A 21,477-nucleotide genomic window follows, 5' to 3' on the forward strand; every position below is an offset into this window, starting at 1 on the left:
TTTGCCAGTATCATAATGATTAATTAAAATTAAATAGACTTGTAAGTACTAATAGACAATTATTACAAGAGGCTGGGTGTGACACCATGACACCTTAAACATCGTTATTATATATATATATATATATATATATATATATATATATATATATATATATATATATATATATATATATATACTTTGTTTCTTGTGGGGGGGGGGTGACACCACTGAGTGCCGCACCGTGTGACACCCGACCTAGCGTCGCCACTGGAATAAATCATGCGTTTTTACCACTCCGTCGTTGTGGTGTCCTTGTGAATATAGTTCACCGACATTGCTCAATAAAACAAACTCAGACCACTTAAAAAAGAATTTTATGTACCATAAATTTAACGACAGACAACGAGAAAACGTTTTTTTATTTTTTTACAAGCTTTTATTTAACATCACTTCCTCTTCATTTTGCCGTCAGTCTGTCTAGATCGCATTGCCCTAGCGAAATTGCGGGTCCAAATTAGTAGTCTTATCAAGCTATTCCGCGCTATTATACACAAGTTATCACGTTCAATAGGGCGTCTATTAATCATGTAACTGTATTGTAAATAAAACATGTAAAGTACTAAAAAAAATTATAAAAAAGGTTTTAATGACAAGCTTTTATTTAATAATGCACTAAAAAGTAGAACAAAATTATACACTACTATTTAAATAACTATAAAAAAAAATATTAGTAGCGGTATCCAATAGATACTTAAGTGACGCACGCTTTTATTTATAGTTATTTAAATTTTAGTGTATAATTTATTTTCGCCTTTTTAGTGAATTATTACATAAAAGCTTTTTATTAAAACGTTTTTTTATGAATTTTTACATTGTTTTCGTTATGACTTAGATTAGAATTTGAGTGGCGTAATGTCGCAAAATGTTGTATATTGTGCCATCTTTGAGATGTAACATTTTACTGCTATTTTATTAACACTTAAAATGTATAGATAAACAAGTCGGCAGTCAATTTAAAATATTCGCAACTCGTTGTATCGTGGTTTCAGCTTTTAACGCTTTTATTTATTAATGTGTCCTTGACATTTTCAGTGTGGATATATATTTACAGCTAGGCCTATATTTATTTTTATATTTTATTCCTTAGCTCTAAAAATAAATTCGTTTCTTTCGCCAAAAGTTTCACCTTCACAAAAAATACCCACTTACACTCAGAGAAAATTCAGGCCTTGGTATTTGAATAGACAGTTAAAAATTGTAACCTTTGGATGAGAAATCCAAGAAAGCATTCTCAAATACGGTAACTTAAAACCCTTAACGCGGTGTTGATAAAGAAGTCAAACATATTCTCAACTGTATCTTTTTACCCCTTAAGTACATACCTCTCATACCTGCTTTTTTGTGTCTGCCTCATTTGAATCAATACACGCTTTTATGTCCGCTATTATGTCAATTTTCTTGGAAATATTAATTTTATAACAAGTATTTGCAGTTTGTGACTTTTACCCGAATATAACAATGCAGAAATTCAATACACAAAACTTGGAATTAATATGTACGTAAAATGTAATAATCTTATTAAAAGTGTACATGCACCTGCAAAAGTAGATGCACAAGCACGTACACATGTAGAGGGGTCTTCAGTGTATGACGTCCAAGCGGAAGGGGGGGGGGGGGGGTGAATCCAAAACATTGACTAGAAACGACATGAGATACGGCACATATTATTGTTATAATAACACAATATATTGGTTCTAACTCTGTCGTAGGTATGCTCATGAGTGCTTGTGTATGCTAGTGAGTGTGTGTGTATGTGTATATTTATATATGTGTGTGTATCGTTTTGTGTGCTGATTTCACCTTTGTTTTTTTTTCACATTATAACAATATCTGTTCAACATCCCCCGCATCCGGTTGGTTTTTTAACAACAAACTGCCCTAATTCTCAGAGCCAGAAGATGTTTTTTTTATGGTTTTTTTTCTTGTTTCGGGCACAAAATTGTTTACCTGAAAAACAATGAAAAATTTAAGCATCGAGATAATGCAAATCTTACTCACATAAACATGTTATGAGGGGTGTATTTTTAAAATATTTTACCTAATTTAAAAGTAAACTACTGTACATGTTTTAATATTTAATCATTTCTCTATTATAACATCTCGCTATTTTTCTCATGTTTAGTGCTGGTTATTAGTCAATAAGCTGTACAAATGGCGGCTAACCGACTGAATTGGAGGCCAGCTTTAACATACATCAAACTTTTTGCTGTCGTTGCATCGTTCTTAGTCCTGCTGACGCCCTATTTGATGCTGCTACACTTTGTGATGCAAAGTCAAAACAACGTTCAACATCATACAAGTGGGAATCGAACCCACAAGGTTCAACATTATTTAAGTGGGAATCGAACCCACAACGTTCAACATCATACAAGTGGGAATCAAACCCACAGCGTTCAACATCATCTAAGTGGTAACCGAATCCACAACATCATCAAACCGCCACTCGCCACAGCAGCTGAATGGTTACTTAACATGTCCACAATCTACAGCGTTAAGGACACAAACTGTGCTGCACTTATAGCTGGAGACAAGCAAATCTTACATCAGACTTTACAAAACAATCTCACCAAATCGCCAAAAGCTTTCAATGACGATTTCTACATTGATTTAACTAGCGACTGTGTTCACTTCAAGCGATACCGCGGATACATCGATTCCTTTTTATCACAAGAAGAACGGGATTTCCCGTTAGCTTTTTCTATATTGGTCTACAAAGACGTAGAGATGGTCGAGCGCTTGCTCCGATCTATTTATAGACCACAGAACTACTACTGTATCCACGTAGACAAGAAATCACCCATCAAGTTTTATCAGGCTGTATCTGCCATAGCCAAATGTTTCCCTAACGTCTTCATGACGTCACGGCGTATTGACGTTACCTGGGGTAAGTTCAGCGTCCTGGAGCCAGAAATCTTGTGTATGGAGGACCTCTGGCGCTACAAGAAGTGGAGGTACTACATCAACCTGACGGGGCAGGAGTTCCCTCTCAAGACCAACGGTCAGCTGGTCAAGATTCTCAAAGCTTTCAACGGCAGCAACGACATGGCAGGTAGCCTGAAACGGTCAGTTGATACAAAGTTAGCTGGTGAATTCTTGTTACATTTTCAAAAACAAAACATTGGGTACATTAATTCTTGAAAACCGCAAGCGTGTATGGTACCCTTGTAAACTCGCACTTGTATACAACGAAGAAGTGACATTGGAATCACAACATAATTTGATATCTATTTACAGTCACATACAATTAAACGGGTCTAGGACATTACCCCCTCCAGCTGTCAACTACCCCCCGGGCATTCCCCCCCCCCCCCCCCCCACACCGACATCACCACAAGGATCTATTACCCCCTGTGTATTACCCCACTGAGTAATTACCCCCCCCCCCCTCCCACTAGCTCAAGAATCATGACCCTAACCCTAACCAAAACTCCAACCCTATGATTAAACCTAACCCTAAACACAACCCCAAACCAAACTCCAACTTGTAGACCTATATCTTAACTTAATCCTAACCTTAAGAAAAAACCTAAACCAAACATCCATCTCAACCAAATACTAAATCCAAACCCAACCCCAACCCTAGATATTAGCCCTAGCCCTAGCCCTAGCCCTAGCCCTAGCCCTAGCCCTAGCCCTAGCCCTAGCCCTAGCCCTAGCCCTAGCCCTAGCCCTAGCCCTAGCCCTAGCCCTAGCCCTAGCCCTAGCCCTAGCCCTAGCCCTAGCCCTAGCCCTAGCCCTAGCCCTAGCCCTAGCCCTAGCCCTAGCCCTAGCCCTAGCCCTAGCCCTAGCCCTAGCCCTAGCCCTAGCCCTAGCCCTAGCCCTAGCCCTAGCCCTAGCCCTAGCCCTAGCCCTAGCCCTAACCCTAGCCCCAGCCCCAGCCCTAGCCCTAGCCCTAGCCCTAGATCTAGCCCTAGCCCTAGCCCTAGTCCTAGCCCCAGCCCTAGCCCTAGCCCTAAATAATAAATATATGGATCGACTTAACTGTCGCTCAATAAGCCTCTTTTTATTTTAAAAACACAGTTTGTATAAAGTTTAAATCATTCCTCAGCGTCATCCCTGGTCGGTTCTATGGAACAATGCCGCCCTTGGGAATCCGCCCAGTGAAAGGTCAAGTTCATGTGGTAGTAAACAGGTAGTTACTGCTTTTTAAAGTATCCGATTTTCTAGGAAACTTGTCCTCTTTATGTGATCATTACTTTAAAAAAAAAGCAGTACTCGTGCATGATGAAATACTCAACAAAATTTCACACCCTTTGTTGATTACACCCTCATTATTATTACATGCACTTTGTTGATTACATCCACACATTATTACAGACACTTTGTTGATTACATCCACACATTATTACAGACACTTTGTTGATTACATCCACACATTATTACAGACACTTTGTTGATTACATCCTCACATTATTACATGCACTTTGTTGATTATATCCTCACATTATTACAGACACTTTGTTGATTACATCCACACATTATTACAGACACTTTGTTGATTACATCCACACATTATTACAGACACTTTGTTGATTACATCCACACATTATTACAGACACTTTGTTGATTACATCCACACATTATTACAGACACTTTGTTGATTACATCCACACATTATTACAGACACTTTGTTGATTACATCCTCACATTATTACAGACACTTTGTTGATTACATACACACATTATTACAGACACTTTGTTGATTACATCCACACATTATTACAGACACTTTGTTGATTACATCCACACATTATTACAGACACTTTGTTGATTACATCCTCACATTATTACATGCACTTTGTTGATTATATCCTCACATTATTACAGACACTTTGTTGATTACATCCACACATTATTACAGACACTTTGTTGATTACATCCACACATTATTACATGCACTTTGTTGATTACATACACACATTATTACAGACACTTTGTTGATTACATCCACACATTATTATAGACACTTTGTTGATTACATCCACACATTATTACAGACACTTTGTTGATTACATCCACACATTATTACAGACACTTTGTTGATTACATCCACACATTATTACAGACACTTTGTTGATTACATCCACACATTATTACAGACACTTTGTTGATTACATCCACACAATATTACAGACACTTTGTTGATTACATCCACACATTATTACAGACACTTTGTTGATTACATCCACACATTATTACAGACACTTTGTTGATTACATCCACACATTATTACAGACACTTTGTTGATTACATCCACATATTATTACAGACACTTTGTTGATTACATCCACACATTATTACATGCACTTTGTTGATTACATCATCACATTATTACAGACACTTTGTTGATTACATCCTCACATTATTACAGACACTTTGTTGATTACATCCACACATTATTACAGACACTTTGTTGATTACATCCACACATTATTACAGACACTTTGTTGATTACATCCACACATTATTACAGACACTTTGTTGATTACATCCACACATTATTACAGACACTTTGTTGATTACATCCACACATTATTACAGACACTTTGTTGATTACATCCACACATTATTACAGACACTTTGTTGATTACATTCACACATTATTACAGACACTTTGTTGATTACATCCACACATTATTACAGACACTTTGTTGATTACATCCACACATTATTACAGACACTTTTTTGATTACATCCACACATTATTACAGACACTTTGTTGATTACATCCACACATTATTACAGACACTTTGTTGATTACATCCACACATTATTACAGACACTTTGTTGATTACATTCACACATTATTACAGACACTTTGTTGATTACATCCACACATTATTACAGACACTTTGTTGATTACATCCACACATTATTACATGCACTTTGTTGATTACATCCACACATTATTACAGACACTTTGTTGATTACATCCACACATTATTACAGAAACTTTGTTGATTACATCCACACATTATTACACACTTTATTGATTACATCCACACATTATTACAGACACTTTGTTGATTACATCCACACATTATTACAGACACTTTGTTGATTACATCCACACATTATTACAGACACTTTGTTGATTACATCCACATATTATTACAGACACTTTGTTGATTACATCCACACATTATTACATGCACTTTGTTGATTACATCCTCACATTATTACAGACACTTTGTTGATTACATCCTCACATTATTACAGACACTTTGTTGATTACATCCACACATTATTACAGACACTTTGTTGATTACATCCACACATTATTACAGAAACTTTGTTGATTACATCCACACATTATTACAGACACTTTTTTGATTACATCCACACATTATTACAGACACTTTGTTGATTACATCCACACACACATTATTACAGACACTTTGTTGATTACATCCTCACATTATTACAGACACTTTGTTGATTACATTCACACATTATTACAGACACTTTGTTGATTACATCCACACATTATTACAGACACTTTGTTGATTACATCCACACATTATTACAGAAACTTTGTTGATTACATCCACACATTATTACAGAAACTTTGTTGATTACATCCACACATTATTACAGACACTTTTTTGATTACATCCACACATTATTACAGACACTTTGTTGATTACATCCACACATTATTACAGACACTTTGTTGATTACATCCTCACATTATTACAGACACTTTGTTGATTACATTCACACATTATTACAGACACTTTGTTGATTACATCCACACATTATTACAGACACTTTGTTGATTACATCCACACATTATTACATGCACTTTGTTGATTACATCCTCACATTATTACAGACACTTTGTTGATTACATCCACACATTATTACAGACACTTTGTTGATTACATCCACACATTATTACAGACACTTTGTTGATTACATCCACACATTATTACAGACACTTTGTTGATTACATCCACACATTATTACAGACACTTTGTTGATTACATCCACACATTATTACAGACACTTTGTTGATTACATCCACACATTATTACACACTTTATTGATTACATCCACACATTATTACAGACACTTTGTTGATTACATCCACACATTATTACAGACACTTTGTTGATTACATCCACACATTATTACACACTTTATTGATTACATCCACACATTATTACAGACACTTTGTTGATTACATCCACACATTATTACAGACACTTTGTTGATTACATCCACACATTATTACATGCACTTTGTTGATTATATCCTCACATTATTACAGACACTTTGTTGATTACATCCACACATTATTACAGACACTTTGTTGATTACATCCACACATTATTACAGACACTTTGTTGATTACATCCACACATTATTACAGACACTTTGTTGATTACATTCACACATTATTACAGACACTTTGTTGATTACATCCACACATTATTACAGACACTTTGTTGATTACATCCACACATTATTACAGACACTTTGTTGATTACATTCACACATTATTACAGACACTTTGTTGATTACATTCACACATTATTACAGACACTTTGTTGATTACATTCACACATTATTACAGACACTTTGTTGATTACATCCACACACACATTATTACAGATACTTTGTTGATTACATCCTCACATTATTACAGACACTTTGTTGATTACATCCACACATTATTACAGACACTTTGTTGATTACATCCACACATTATTACAGACACTTTGTTGATTACATTCACACATTATTACAGACACTTTGTTGATTACATTCACACATTATTACAGACACTTTGTTGATTACATTCACACATTATTACAGACACTTTGTTGATTACATCCACACATTATTACAGACACTTTGTTGATTACATTCACACATTATTACAGACACTTTGTTGATTACATTCACACATTATTACAGACACTTTGTTGATTACATTCACACATTATTACAGACACTTTGTTGATTACATCCACACATTATTACAGACACTTTGTTGATTACATCCACACATTATTACAGACACTTTGTTGATTACATACCAACAGACACTTTGTTGATTACATACACACATTATTACAGACACTTTGTTGATTACATTCACACATTATTACAGACACTTTGTTGATTACATACACACATTATTACAGACACTTTGTTGATTACATCCACACAATATTACAGACACTTTGTTGATTACATCCACACATTATTACAGACACTTTGTTGATTACATCCTCACATTATTACAGACACTTTGTTGATTACATACACACATTATTACAGACACTTTGTTGATTACATCCACACATTATTACAGACACTTTGTTGATTACATCCACACATTATTACAGACACTTTGTTGATTACATTCACACATTATTACAGACACTTGTTGATTACACCCTCATTATTATTACATGCACTTTGTTGATTACATACCCCACAGATATTTTGTTGATTACATCCTCCACAACGAAACTGCTCACACCTTGCTAAACTGGACACGGTCCACTCACGTGCCAGACGAGACTTTCTTTGTAACGCTCAACTACAACCCCCAGCTGGGCATCAGGGGTACATTTAAAGGTCAGTCTATTCAAGTTCAAGGTCATTCCGTCTTTCTTCACTGTCAGTCCATCTTGGTTAAAGGTCTGGAAATGTCAGTTTCGGTCACTCTATCTTTGTTTTAGGTCAATACCTCTTTGTTCAAAGTAACCCGTTTTTGCTTAAGGTCATTCAATCATTGTAAAAACGAAGCGAGTAAAATATCCTTGTGTTATTACTCAATCATTATAAAAGACCAGTCCACCTCTAGTTAAAATCAATCGATATTTTGAAAAGAACAATTCATATTTGTTAACTGTCCTCAAATCTTTGTGATATGCTATTTGATCTTAACTTGTCATAAGAATTTCGATACATATTACATTAATAAGGTCATTCAAGTATATTACAGTCCGGCCATCTGTTTAAAAGCTCAGTCTAATATTACTTTAGACGAGTTTACTTTTTCCTTCCTCTGTTTTGCTATTTATCCTTTATAATGACGACCTTCCTGCATTAGTTACGTGCAACCACTTTATTTTACAGGAGACCCTGACCACAGTTCTTATGTCAACCGATACAAAGTTTGGCGACAGAACATCAACAATAAAACATGTGCCGGACAATTTGTTCGGGATATTTGTATTTTAACTATAGGTACATCAAAACTACACAGGGCATTTCAGCGGCATAATTTTTCAACAATCGGTTTTAAAAGACTATTTTAGCTAGACTAGTTATTTATTGCTAATAAAACTAGTATTTTTTTTAATTTAATTCAATTATTTTATAATAATTAAAAGTGTAATTTATAAGTAAAAGTATAGACCTATAGCATTTCCATATTATGTTCTACAAACAAAACAAATTTAATTTTTTTTTGTTCATTGTTTCTTCTTTTCGCATTCACAAACCTGACATTTCGTGACAACGTCTTTTCGCCTACAGGTGACCTCCCATCACTGACACAATCGATGCAGCTGTTCGCCAACAAATTCTTCCAGGACGTGGACAGTCTGGTCATCGGTTGCCTGGAGGAAAAACTTTTTAACGAGACCAGAGATGAATATCTGGGACTCAAGACATTTGACGCTTCTGGTTATAAGAAGTTGAGAGCGGTTCTCAATCAGGTCACATAAGACTCCTCGAGGCAAATAAAAAATTGTTTTAAATAAAAATCGTGTTTAAAACTTTGAATAATGTTATTGCTAATGAGAAAAACAATACTTTGATTGCTTAAAAGGACATAGTTTTTTTTTGTTTCCTACAATAGCAATATAAAGTCTTACCAAGTAGACCATTTAATTAATATAAGTGTTATCAGATAAAGGTATGCAAAAACCATTTGCATCAGACAAATTTATGTTTAAAGGATAAAGTAATACATGCCTGCCTTTTTTTTTTTGCTAACCGTGATTTTGGTATGATAGTGAAATGATAGTGAAATCTTCTAATGGATTGTTTGAACGCATATGATCGAAGATTTTAAAATTTTAACCGGGGATTAATAATTAGCTTTAACAATTAATACAACTATAAAATATATTTTTTAATCACTGCTGAAGTTACCTCTATTAAAAACGAGAGATAATTAAATTAATCAATTTAAATTAACGTTTTGTACATGAACGTATTCAATACAACACATTTGGTGATAATTTAGTGAAGATATGTTTCAAAGTGGTTAATTACATGGAGCACGTATTAATGTAAGTGCTCACAAGACTAGTCAGACTGTAATGATGTCTTCACACAACATTTACAAGATTGTAAATTGTGTTGTAGTATTGTAGTAAACTGCTCCCGTCAACATCACATTGTTCCAGCATCAGGGACGAATAACAACCAGTGTTTCTTCCAGACATTTTTCTCCGGGGGGAGGGGGTGCACTTGATAATTTCGGGGGGGGGGGGGCGGACAAAAAATTTCCGGGGGTTGGTCGGACACTGGTAAAAGTATGTTTTCTAAATATATTCCATTTCGTTCGCGGGGAGATGCCTGGAAGAAACTCTTATAACAGCAACACGCAGCTGGCTGAATACACTAATAAACAGATTGAAAAAGCTACACATTTTCTTCATACCACATTTTGGCACTAGACAACAATTTTTTTCTTAAATAGTTAATGCATGTTATTGCTCGAAAACAGACAAAAATGTTTTTGGAAAACCCCGTCAGTACTTAACATATGTTTGTAGACCTGCTGCCCCACCATAAATCTGACACAAGATGTGGTTAAAGAGTATTTTTCTTTATTTTTATATATAAGCCAAACTCCAAGATTAATGTAAGCTCCACTGCAATGATAAACGAAATACTTTCTTATTACATTAGTGTGTATGTATGTGAAGCGTTTCTTTCAGGCGTCTAACGCCCCCCCCCCCCCTCCCACCCCCACCACCCCCTCCCCCCGAACAAAATAAAATTTATATAGAAAGTATATACTTTTACTAATGTAATCTTCCCCTCCCCGGAAATTTTAGACGCCCCCCTGAAAATTGCAAGTGCCCCCCCCACCTCCGGTGTAAAAATGTCTGAAAGAAACACTGTGTCTTTGTGTGTGCGGTCGTGTGTGGTAAGCATTACAGTTTGGTATTTTGATAGTTTTATGTTTAAAGATTGAGTTTGCTTTGGATTCTAAGAAGCGTTAACTAATGTTAGTCCTCCTTTGCATTAACATGTTGGGGGGTTACACGTAAGGTACAATTACGAGTGGGATTATGCTAAATTTTCGTTACGTTTGATTGTGCTAACTACGGTAAAATGTAATGTGTAATGTAATAGCCTATTCATAAATTTTCCGCTCAGCGTGAATTATATGAAGCCATTAAAATAAAAACGTGTCCCCGGCAGCGAAGGGTATTTCAGCTAGTTAACATAACAAAGGCGCTTTGGTTGTGATATGTTCTTAGTGGGGTTTTTTTTTTGTTTAGTAAAAATAAAAGTAAAAGAGAAATTCATATGATTAGACCTAAAATTTTATCAAATAATAATTAGATTTCTTTAAATTTTTACCAACTGGGCATTAAAGCTAGTTAACATAACAAAGGTGCTTTGGTTTTTATATATTCTTAGTGGTAAATCTTTTTTTTTGTTTAGTAAAAATAAAAGTAAAAGAGAAATTCATATGATTAGACCTAAAATTTTATCAAATAATAATTAGATTTCTTTAAATTTTTACCAACTGGGCATTAAAGCTAGTTAGCATAACAAAGGTGCTTTGGTTGTGATATATTCTTAGTGGTAAATCTTTTTTTTTTGTTGTTGTTGTTTAGTAAAAATAAAAGTAAAAGAGAAATTCATATGATTAGACCTATAATTTGATCAATTAATAATTAGATTTCTTTAGGTTTTTTACCAACTGGGCATTAAAGCTAGTTACATAACAAAGTTGCTTTGGTTGTGATATATTCTTAGTGGTAAATCTTTTTTTTTCGTTTAGTAAAAATAAAATTAAAAGAGAAATTCATATGATAAGATCTATAATTTTATCAAATAATAATTAGATTTCTTTAGGTTTTTACCAACTGGACATTAAAGCTAGTTAGCATAACTAAGGCGTTTTGGTTGTGATATATTCTTAGTTGTAAATCTTTTTTTAAGGTAAAAATAAAAGTAAAAGAGAAATTCATATGATTAGACCTACAATTTTATCAAATAATAATTAGATTTCTTTAAATTTTTACCAACTGGGCATTAAGAACAATCCAATGATTGACACACCATTCATACATGTGTTATCTTCTCTGTCCATTACGAAAGGTGTGCTCAAATGGATTGCGCATCAGAAAAACTTTTTATTTCCTTTTTGAAATATAACCTAGTCGTTTTACCTTGAAGAATTATTTTATGTTTCTGGAGCTTTTAGTTATTTGCGGTCAGGGTGGTGGTTATGCTATTTGTAAATGAGATTCTCCCTTTGATAATTTTATGTCAATACTTTTTAAAACAAATATCGTGAGAGACTCGCGTAACGTTGATGCACCTGTACCTATCAAATCTTTAGTAACTGGTGCGGTTTTATTGTCATAGTCAACGAGAAAAACCTCGATTCAACATTTACGCTATTAGTATCTGGTGTGAAAAGCGTCAATGTTGCAGTTTAAAGCTTTTTAATTGCCCCTTCCTTTTTTCAATCGTGTACACATGTTCCGAGAAGAATCTATTTAGAAAGTTGTTTAGAATGTTCGCCCACAACTACGATTTTGTTGTTCTCTTAACCCAACTTACAAAATCAAAAATGTTTAAAACTTGAGAATTTTGGGGAAAAAATTATGTTTAAAGTTTAGAGAGGTAACGAAATGCCCTAAAGTCACGTATTAAGATACGTAGCGTTTCTTAACGTTAAAATGTCAGTTTGATTTTTAGTGTGCGTCATGTACGATGTTTTTATGGGTCAAAGTAGTGCGGTCTGGAGCGTAAAAAATCCGTACTCGTACCCACACTAACACTCACACTCACACTCACACCTACACCTACACCTACACCTACACCTACACTTACACTCACACCCACACCCACACCCACACCCACACCCACACCTACACCTACACCTACACTTACACTCACACCTACACTCACACCTACACTCACACCCACACCCACACCCACACCCACACTTACACTTACACTCACACCCACACTCACACTCACACCCATACCCACACCCGCACCCACACCCGCACCCACACCCACACCCACACCCACACCTACTCTCACACCCACACCCACATCCACACCCACACCCACACCCACACACACACCCACACCCGCAGCTACTCTCACACCCACACCCACATCCACACCCACACCCACACCGGCACCCACACCCACACCCACACCTACACCCACACCCACATCCACATCCACACCCACACCCACACCTACACTCACACCCACACCCACACCTACACTCACATCCACACCCACACCCACACACCCATACCCACACCCACACCCACACCTACACTCACACCTACACGTACACCCCCACCCACACCCAAACCCATACCCATACCCACACACAGACACACTCACACTCACACCCACACCCACACCCACACCTACACTCAGACACTCACATTACAAACCTGTGAATTATTTCAGGACCATTCCCACTCACCTCAACCCGTAAGATACATCCACCATCCCCAACTCAATAGCAACATGTACATAAACCCTCCCAAACAACTGCAGTAGGCCACTACTAGAAAGATGTATGTAAGGGATATGAACAACGATAAGGAAATAGTAATTGAAAAAGGAAATATAAAAGGGAATCTATACGGACAGTATAGGGAAAATAAACCTGGATATGGACAGATACCGGTAAATGGCTAAGTTTAAGATAGACATAGCGAGAGAGATAAGGGCAAGGATAGCTACGAGTATAGGTAAGGGATAGGGATAGGAAAAATGAAATGGGATAGGGAATATATCGGGACATGGATACGTTTTTCTGTTTACGCTTTTTTCCTTTGCGCTTTTTTATTTGCGCTTTTTTCCGTTGCGTTATTTTCCGTCGCGCATCTTTCTGGTTACCGCCTAGCACCGGTCTTCGTTAAATAATATTTTATTGCGCTAGTCTTTATTTTATTTTTAAAATATGCCATCCTCAGAACAACAATAATATTTGAAGATACTTGAATTATTCAGGAACCTTTTTTTTGTGACCAGCTCATAGACGATATGAATAGAATACATATTTGACCATAATTTAAACATATCCACAACTCCAGACAAAACAATACTCAAGATTCTATCTTCTAGAATCTAGATCTAGCTAGATACTAGATCTATATTATTTAAGTACACAACAATGCAAAAACTTGATTTTACAGATGGACTTGTATCGTAAACAAATTATAGAGCAACTGCTTGAGCCACATCCTGCTAAAGAGGTATTAATTGCATTTAATTGCATTTTTCAAATAGAAAAAAAGTATTTTCTTTATCTGGTGTCCGCTCCCCCTCCCAGAAATTTTAAGCTCCGCCCCCCCCCCCCCCCTAAAATTTAAAGTTTGCGTTTGTGTTTCTATTTGTATTTGCGTTTGTGTTTGCATTTTTACGTGCGTTTGTGTTTTTTGTGTTTGCGTTTGTGTTATGTTTGCGGTTTTTTTTTTGGTTTGGTTTTGGTTAGTTGTGGTTAGGGTTCATTCGAAAAGTAATATATTTCCTAAACCTGTGCAATGTCTGGTATATGCTGATTAATAAATACACAAGTCATGGTCCTTTACAGGGCCTGGCGGGGACGGCTAGTAGTAGAATAGTAAGAACATCAAATTGGATAGGGAATAAAAGGTGGATTAAAGGGAAGTTCCCGAATTTAAAATATTAAAAAAAATAAAAACCCAAATAAAGTTATATCAGATTATATCAATTTATCAACGAGAAACATATTCACTTAGTTTTTTAACCACATGGCGTTGAGTGAAACGATTCGTTGATTGACATTTCTATAACTTGCTTCGCCATTGATACGGGAAATATCACCTCGTGTATTAAAAAAAACTAGTTTCCTGCTTGACATGTAACTTTCTTGAATCAACGTTATTAAAACCTGTCATACTTCTGAAGCTATTCACTGTATGCGGTCAGGGCTGGGGTGATATTACGATATAACAGAGCTTCTCTCTGGTCTCATTATATTTCAACACATATTAAAAGGACAGCGAGACAGGACCGTAACGTTGACGCAAGCGGGCCTTACACAATCTTAAGAAACTGCGGCGGTGTTACTGTCAACGAGCAAAGCCACTGTTAGACTTTTCTTTTAACGAATTGTCTTATGTTTAAAAAGTTTCAGTTTGAAGCTTTTTTTAATAGCCCCTTACTTTTTTAACTGGGTGTGAAACTCCGTGAAAAATCTATTTAGAAAGTTATTTAAAACAGTCTCCCACAGCTGCAGTTAGTTTTTTCTCTGTGCGTAACTGTCTCTTTAGAATAACGAATAAAATAATATAGTTATGCACTTAAAAACTCGGATCACAAGACGGAGCGGTGTGCAATATAACGTTAAAAATGAATTATGTACTAAAGACTTGGATGCATGTTTTTATATAGTTTCCTGTGTGAATCATCGATTCAGTTTAGTTATCGTCAGTTTGTCATTGTCAAGTTTATGTCATAAATAAAGTGCAATAAATGAAAAAGGAATTTATAAAACGACTTCGTAGTAATCATTTCCAACGTCGACCATGTCCTATGAGTGATAAAATAAAAATTATACAAGTCAAGTACAATCTCCCCCTCCCTCGTCATAATACTCTAATCAGTTACTCCATGTAAATTACCTAAATATTTTTTTGTGAATTAATAAAAATTTTGACCAAATTAGTAGTCAGTCTTACCAAACTAGTCCACACTATTATACACGCGTCATCACGTTCATTGCAATGGTTTTTAGTCATGCAACTGTAGTGTAAATTTTAAAAATTTAAAGTACTGAAGAAAAATTCATAAAAAACGTTTTAATAACAAGCACTACTAATGCACTTCTTCTTCTTCTTCTTCGTTCTTAATTATTAGTGTTGAAGGGGATCGAGATTTATCTGCCAGTGGGTTTGAACTCGAGACTTTGTTCGAATTTGTCAACCATGAGCTTTTTTGCCGACTCGACCACGCCTCCAACACAATTAAGCGTTACGTGTCAACTGGTTATGCGCCATTGAGGCCATTGACTCCGATTTCAGCCTGCTTTTCTTTTTGGATTTGCTTCCATAGCCTTTGTCCAAACTACAAGGCAGCAGTTGTTTAATTTTGGAGTTGTCTCTCCTAGAAGAGTGGCTGTCCCCAGCTAACGAGCCTCATCTGCCCGTGGGTTCGAACTCGAGACTTTTCGGTTTAGCAACCATGAGCTTTACCGACTCGACCACGCCGACCCCTACTAATGCACTAAAAAGTAGAAAATAAATTATAGATTACTATTTAAATAACTATAAAGAAAAGCGTGGGTCTCTTCCTAAATATTAGTAAGGGTATACAATAGATACTAAAGCGACCCACGCTTTTCTTTATAGTTATTTAAATAGTAGTGTAGAATTTATTTTCTACTTTTTAGTGCATTATTACATTAAAGCTTGTTATTAAAACGTTTTTTATGAATTTTGTTTTTGGTGTAATCGCTGTGAACATCAAGCACAACATAATAAAAGCAAGCAAAACGTGTATTACTTTATTTAATATTGTTAACATACTCAAAAATACTTTAAACTATAGTAAATTGTATATTGCGTTCTACTAAACTAATTTAATTCTTTTTTAGCGCAATTTCCATACTGACAATTGCGATTATTAATTCGTTATTTCTGGATGGATGGATGGATGGATGGATGGATGGATGGATGGATGGATGGATGGATGGATGGATGGATGGATGGATGGATGGATGGATGGATGGATGGATGGATGGATGGATGGATGGATGGATGGATGGATGGATGGATGGATGGATGGATGGATGGATGGATGGATGGATGGATGGATGGATGGATGGATGGATGGATGGATGGATGGATGGATGGATGGATGGATGGATGGATGGATGGATGGATGGATGGATGGATGGATGGATGGATGGATGGATGGATGGATGGATGGATGGATGGATGGATGGATGGATGGATGGATGGATGGATGGATGGATGGATGGATGGATGGATGGATGGATGGATGGATGGATGGATGGATGGATGGATGGATGGATGGATGGATGGATGGATGGATGGATGGATGGATGGATGGATGGATGGATGGATGGATGGATGGATGGATGGATGGATGGATGGATGGATGGATGGATGGATGGATGGATGGATGGATGGATGGATGGATGGATGGATGGATGGATGGATGGATGGATGGATGGATGGATGGATGGATGGATGGATGGATGGATGGATGGATGGATGGATGGATGGATGGATGGATGGATGGATGGATGGATGGATGGATGGATGGATGGATGGATGGATGGATGGATGGATGGATGGATGGATGGATGGATGGATGGATGGATGGATGGATGGATGGGTGGATGGGTGGATGGGTGGGTGGGTGGATGGATGGATGGATGGATGGATGGATGGATGGATGGATGGATGGATGGATGGATGGATGGATGGATGGATGGATGGATGGATGGATGGATGGATGGATGGATGGATGGATGGATGGATGGATGGATGGATGGATGGATGGATGGATGGATGGATAATAATATAATAATAAAACTAAATAGTATTATCTAATCAATAGTGGCTCGCCCAGGACAGGGTGGAATGGCGGAGATTTGTTGTTGCCCTATACTCCACAGGGAGTGATGAGGATTAAGTAAGTAAAGTAATCAATAGTAATATAACTTTTACATCTTGTATTAACAATGACCGATAAAAAACTTTTACTTCGGCGCCCCACGTTTTTCATCGCTTATAGTCGAGTGATCGCTTGCATTATTGTGATGTATAGAATTTATTCTCTACTTTTTAGTTCAATCAGAAAACGTGGGGTTTTTTTAACTTTTTTAAAGATAATTATTTTCTACTTTTTAGTCTTTGTCTGTTTGTTTGCATTCAAATCTTGCTATCCATTTTATCTACTCGCATTCACTTTTTTTTTGGTAACACATAGATTTGAACCCGTGTCGAGTGGGTTAGCAATCGAGTGCCCAACCACTCGACCATATCGTCTCCCCCATACTGGCCACCAGTTGTTACGTTCCGGTTGTTTGTACACAAACACCGCGTGACCACTACTCAGTAAGCCAAAAGAAGGAGAGTACCGAACCTTGTTTTCATCAAATTACAATTACTAGGTTATGTCCCTTTTTCCCACGTTTTTTGTACAAATATATAGGGATCTAAAATGATCAATAAAATGTTTCCATGGATCAATTTAGTAATAATAACAATTGAATATTCTATTGTCATCGGAAACAAAGCTTCCCTGAAAATTTCAGCGCGCTAGCTAACTGGGAAGAGCCCGAAATTTCGATCGCAAGAAAAAAAGAAAAAAGAAAAAATAACTTCATCGAGACAACAGCTAACTAAGCCCGCTTTTTTTGTCCGCCGTGTATTTGAATCGGAAGAAATCTAGCAGACCACACATTTCAAATGAACAGCAGTGAACGGTCAATTGTATCACAACAATACTCTTTAAAAACTGACACCTACCCCCCCCCCCCGTGTCAGTCATTTCATCGTAGCCATTTAAAACAAACGCGTTTTTTTTTTCTTTCACAAATCGTTTTCTAGACTACCGATTTAAATTTGATAATTAAAATAGGTATCGAATTAAAGGTAGATAAATGTAGTTTTTAATTGTGTAATTGATCTTGAACAATAAGGAAGTTAAAAAAGTTAGGGCGACACCCTAACGATAGTGGAACTCGAGCTAAACAAATATAAATACACCTAGCTTTAACATGTTGTCAAAGTTTGCATGTGTTAGATTTCTCAATGGGAGCGGATATTGCTTGTGTATAATTAAGAGCTTAGTGGAGCTCTTTAAGTAAACACCGATTACATAGTGGCAGAAAGGTAGCGAACGAAGCGGAACTTTTTTGTTGGGTGCAGCCTTCCTTGTTAAGACATCGAAAATATACAATTTCTGATAACATTGTTGTAAGGGAAGGATGGGAAAGGTTGCTTGTTAGTTGTTTTTTTATTGGTCGCCAGCTTCCTGGTAACAGCAAGCTACGTGTCACTCCTTGCCAACAGATCTCTCCCAACATTTGAAACTTTTGGGGGAAAGGTTGGGGCACTTAAATTTCATGGTGGGGGGCGGGGGGATGGAACGGGATACTGGTTAAAGTATGCTATATATTTTCTAAATAAATTAGCTATTTTTCTATTTCGTTTGTGGGCTGTGTACGTGTTACGAAAGAGTGGGAAAATGCCCCCCCCCCTCCCTCCCCAAGAGATGTCTGAAAGAACCGCAACATACCAGTAACGCAATGCCAGAAAGACAGAAACAATATTTACCAACCGATAACGTTGTGTTGACAATCACTGGAACTTTACCACCAGCCAGCAACTGCCCACTACTCAAACACTCGGGTGATTGGCCAGAGTCAAGGGTTCTGCCCGTCTTATCTAACTGGGGAGGCTCGCTAACCAGGCTCAAGCAAGACAGAACCGTGCAGGTTGTAACTTCACCCATTTTGGGACGGGCAGGTCTAGAGCCCATGTTTCAAACACTTAATTTTTTTTTCACTCTACTTCTAAACCACGCCATATCCCTGAAGACATGCTTATCTGGTTCAATTAAAAATTCTATCGCGCATCCCCCCCCCCCCTCAGGTAGCTCTGCTCCAGACACTTTCATTATTCATAAAGCACCTGTACGATTGTTTACCGTGGAGTCACTAGGTCAGGTGTCACCCGGTGTGTGAACTAAGGGTGTCACCCGGTGCTTTAACTGAAGGTGTCGCTCGGTGCGTTAACTGAAGGTGTCACCCGGTGCGTTAACTGAAGGTGTCACCCGGTGCGTTAACTGAAGGTGTCACCCGGTGCGTTAACTTAGGGTGTGAGCTGTCAACCCAGTCCCTCTTTAAAAATGTGCATTATTTGTTTGACTTCTCCTCTCTATTCTGCTATTTTTACTTTCCTGTGTAAAGGGTATCGTGCACAAAAATCATAAAATTTTGACAGCTTTCACCCTTTTACTCCTAAGTCTTTCATATTTATCGGGCAAAACTTTTAAGTCCAGATTTATCAAAATCTCTGCGTTTTATGCGTCATCCAGTCGAAAATACCGGGCTGTACAAATCTGCCTGTGTGTGTGTGTGTGTGTCTGTGTGTATGTGTGTGTGTCTGTGTGTGTGTGTCTGTGTGTGTCTGTGTTTGTGTGTCTGTGTGTCTGTGTGTGTGTCTGTGTGTGTGTGTCTGTGTGTCTGTGTGTCTGTGTGTGTGTCTGTGTGTGTGTCTGTTTGTGTGTCTGTGTGTGGCTACAGCCATTGTTTAACACTAACCCCAAACAGAGGCGCCCGGGGCGGACTATCAGTTTTGCGCCCCCACCCTCCTATTTTTATGAAGTTATTCCTGTCTGTGAAAAAAGTGCCCCCCCCCCCCCACCGTAGTTGGAAAGGTTTTTGGCACTTCTTACAAGTTAACTTTTTTTTAATTTCGGTGCCACAAAATTGATAGGCTATAAAAACAGAAAAATCAGTATGTAAAGCCTTATATTCGTTTATTTTCGTAAGTTCGACAGTGTATAATTCTATACTTTAGCTTAAAATGAGCTTTCAAATTAATTTCTCTACCCCTTTTGGCGCCCCCTTAAAGTCGTCGCACGGGCAGCCGCCCCACCCGCCCTCCCCATAACAATAACCAAATCGATACTTTAATGCAGTATGGAATCTATCACGTGGTCAGTGATGCAGATATTTTTTCCAGGGAGTGCTTAAATATTTCTTTATAATAAATTCTATTTATATAGTAGACAATAGACGTGAGCAACTCCCCCCCCCCCTCCCACACCCACCCACCCCGTTCCTAAAAAGATGCCTTGAACAGAAAACCTACCCACACTGCCATCCTATCTCCACCAGAACTTACCGCATTAAAAAATGTGTCTCGGTAAAGCCCCTCCCACTACAGTTCACACAGGTAGACAAACTTAACCCCACCCAACAGGTAGGTAAGTCTGCTGGGCAGGACTGGTGCGACCGGTTATCTGACAAATCCTGCACGGTTGGCGGACCTACTAGAAGAGACCGTGAAGCGCCGCGTTAGTCTATGACGCTCTGTGGTGTGGGGATGGGGAGAAAAGTGGGCGGAGTCGAAAACTTTATAAATTAGAAAACAGAAAACATACGCCTTTTGCGAAGGAGTTTCAAACAAGGTTTCTTTCAGATGTGCTTCTCCGGGGGCGGGGGTGGGAGATTTG

General features: G+C 37.3%; 1 protein-coding gene across 1 annotated transcript; it reads left to right on the forward strand.

Annotated features, from left to right (window-relative positions):
* The first annotated feature begins 2,193 nt into the window (after positions 1-2,193).
* On the forward strand, positions 2,194-9,736 carry LOC131937556 (beta-1,3-galactosyl-O-glycosyl-glycoprotein beta-1,6-N-acetylglucosaminyltransferase-like). The gene is made up of 5 exons (XM_059295087.1): positions 2,194-3,104; positions 4,091-4,174; positions 8,495-8,634; positions 9,139-9,249; positions 9,541-9,736. Exons 1-5 carry the CDS (start codon positions 2,194-2,196, stop codon positions 9,729-9,731), a joined length of 1,437 nt encoding a protein of 478 aa, XP_059151070.1. The 3' UTR covers positions 9,732-9,736.
* The last annotated feature ends 11,741 nt before the right edge of the window (positions 9,737-21,477 follow it).

The sequence above is a fragment of the Physella acuta genome, unplaced genomic scaffold, assembly GCF_028476545.2.
Source record: "Physella acuta isolate Inbredline_101_S28 unplaced genomic scaffold, ASM2847654v3 ptg000213l, whole genome shotgun sequence".
Lineage (NCBI taxonomy): Eukaryota > Metazoa > Mollusca > Gastropoda > Physidae > Physella > Physella acuta.

Coding starts and splice junctions, on each gene's coding strand:
- LOC131937556 (XM_059295087.1), top strand. CDS start 2,194: ATGGCGGCTAACCGACTGAATTGGAGGCCAGCTTTAACATACATCAAA. Junction 4,175..8,494: donor GTTCATGTGGTAGTAAACAG/GTAGTTACTGCT, acceptor CATACCCCACAG/ATATTTTGTTGATTACATCC. Junction 8,635..9,138: donor CATCAGGGGTACATTTAAAG/GTCAGTCTATTC, acceptor TTTATTTTACAG/GAGACCCTGACCACAGTTCT.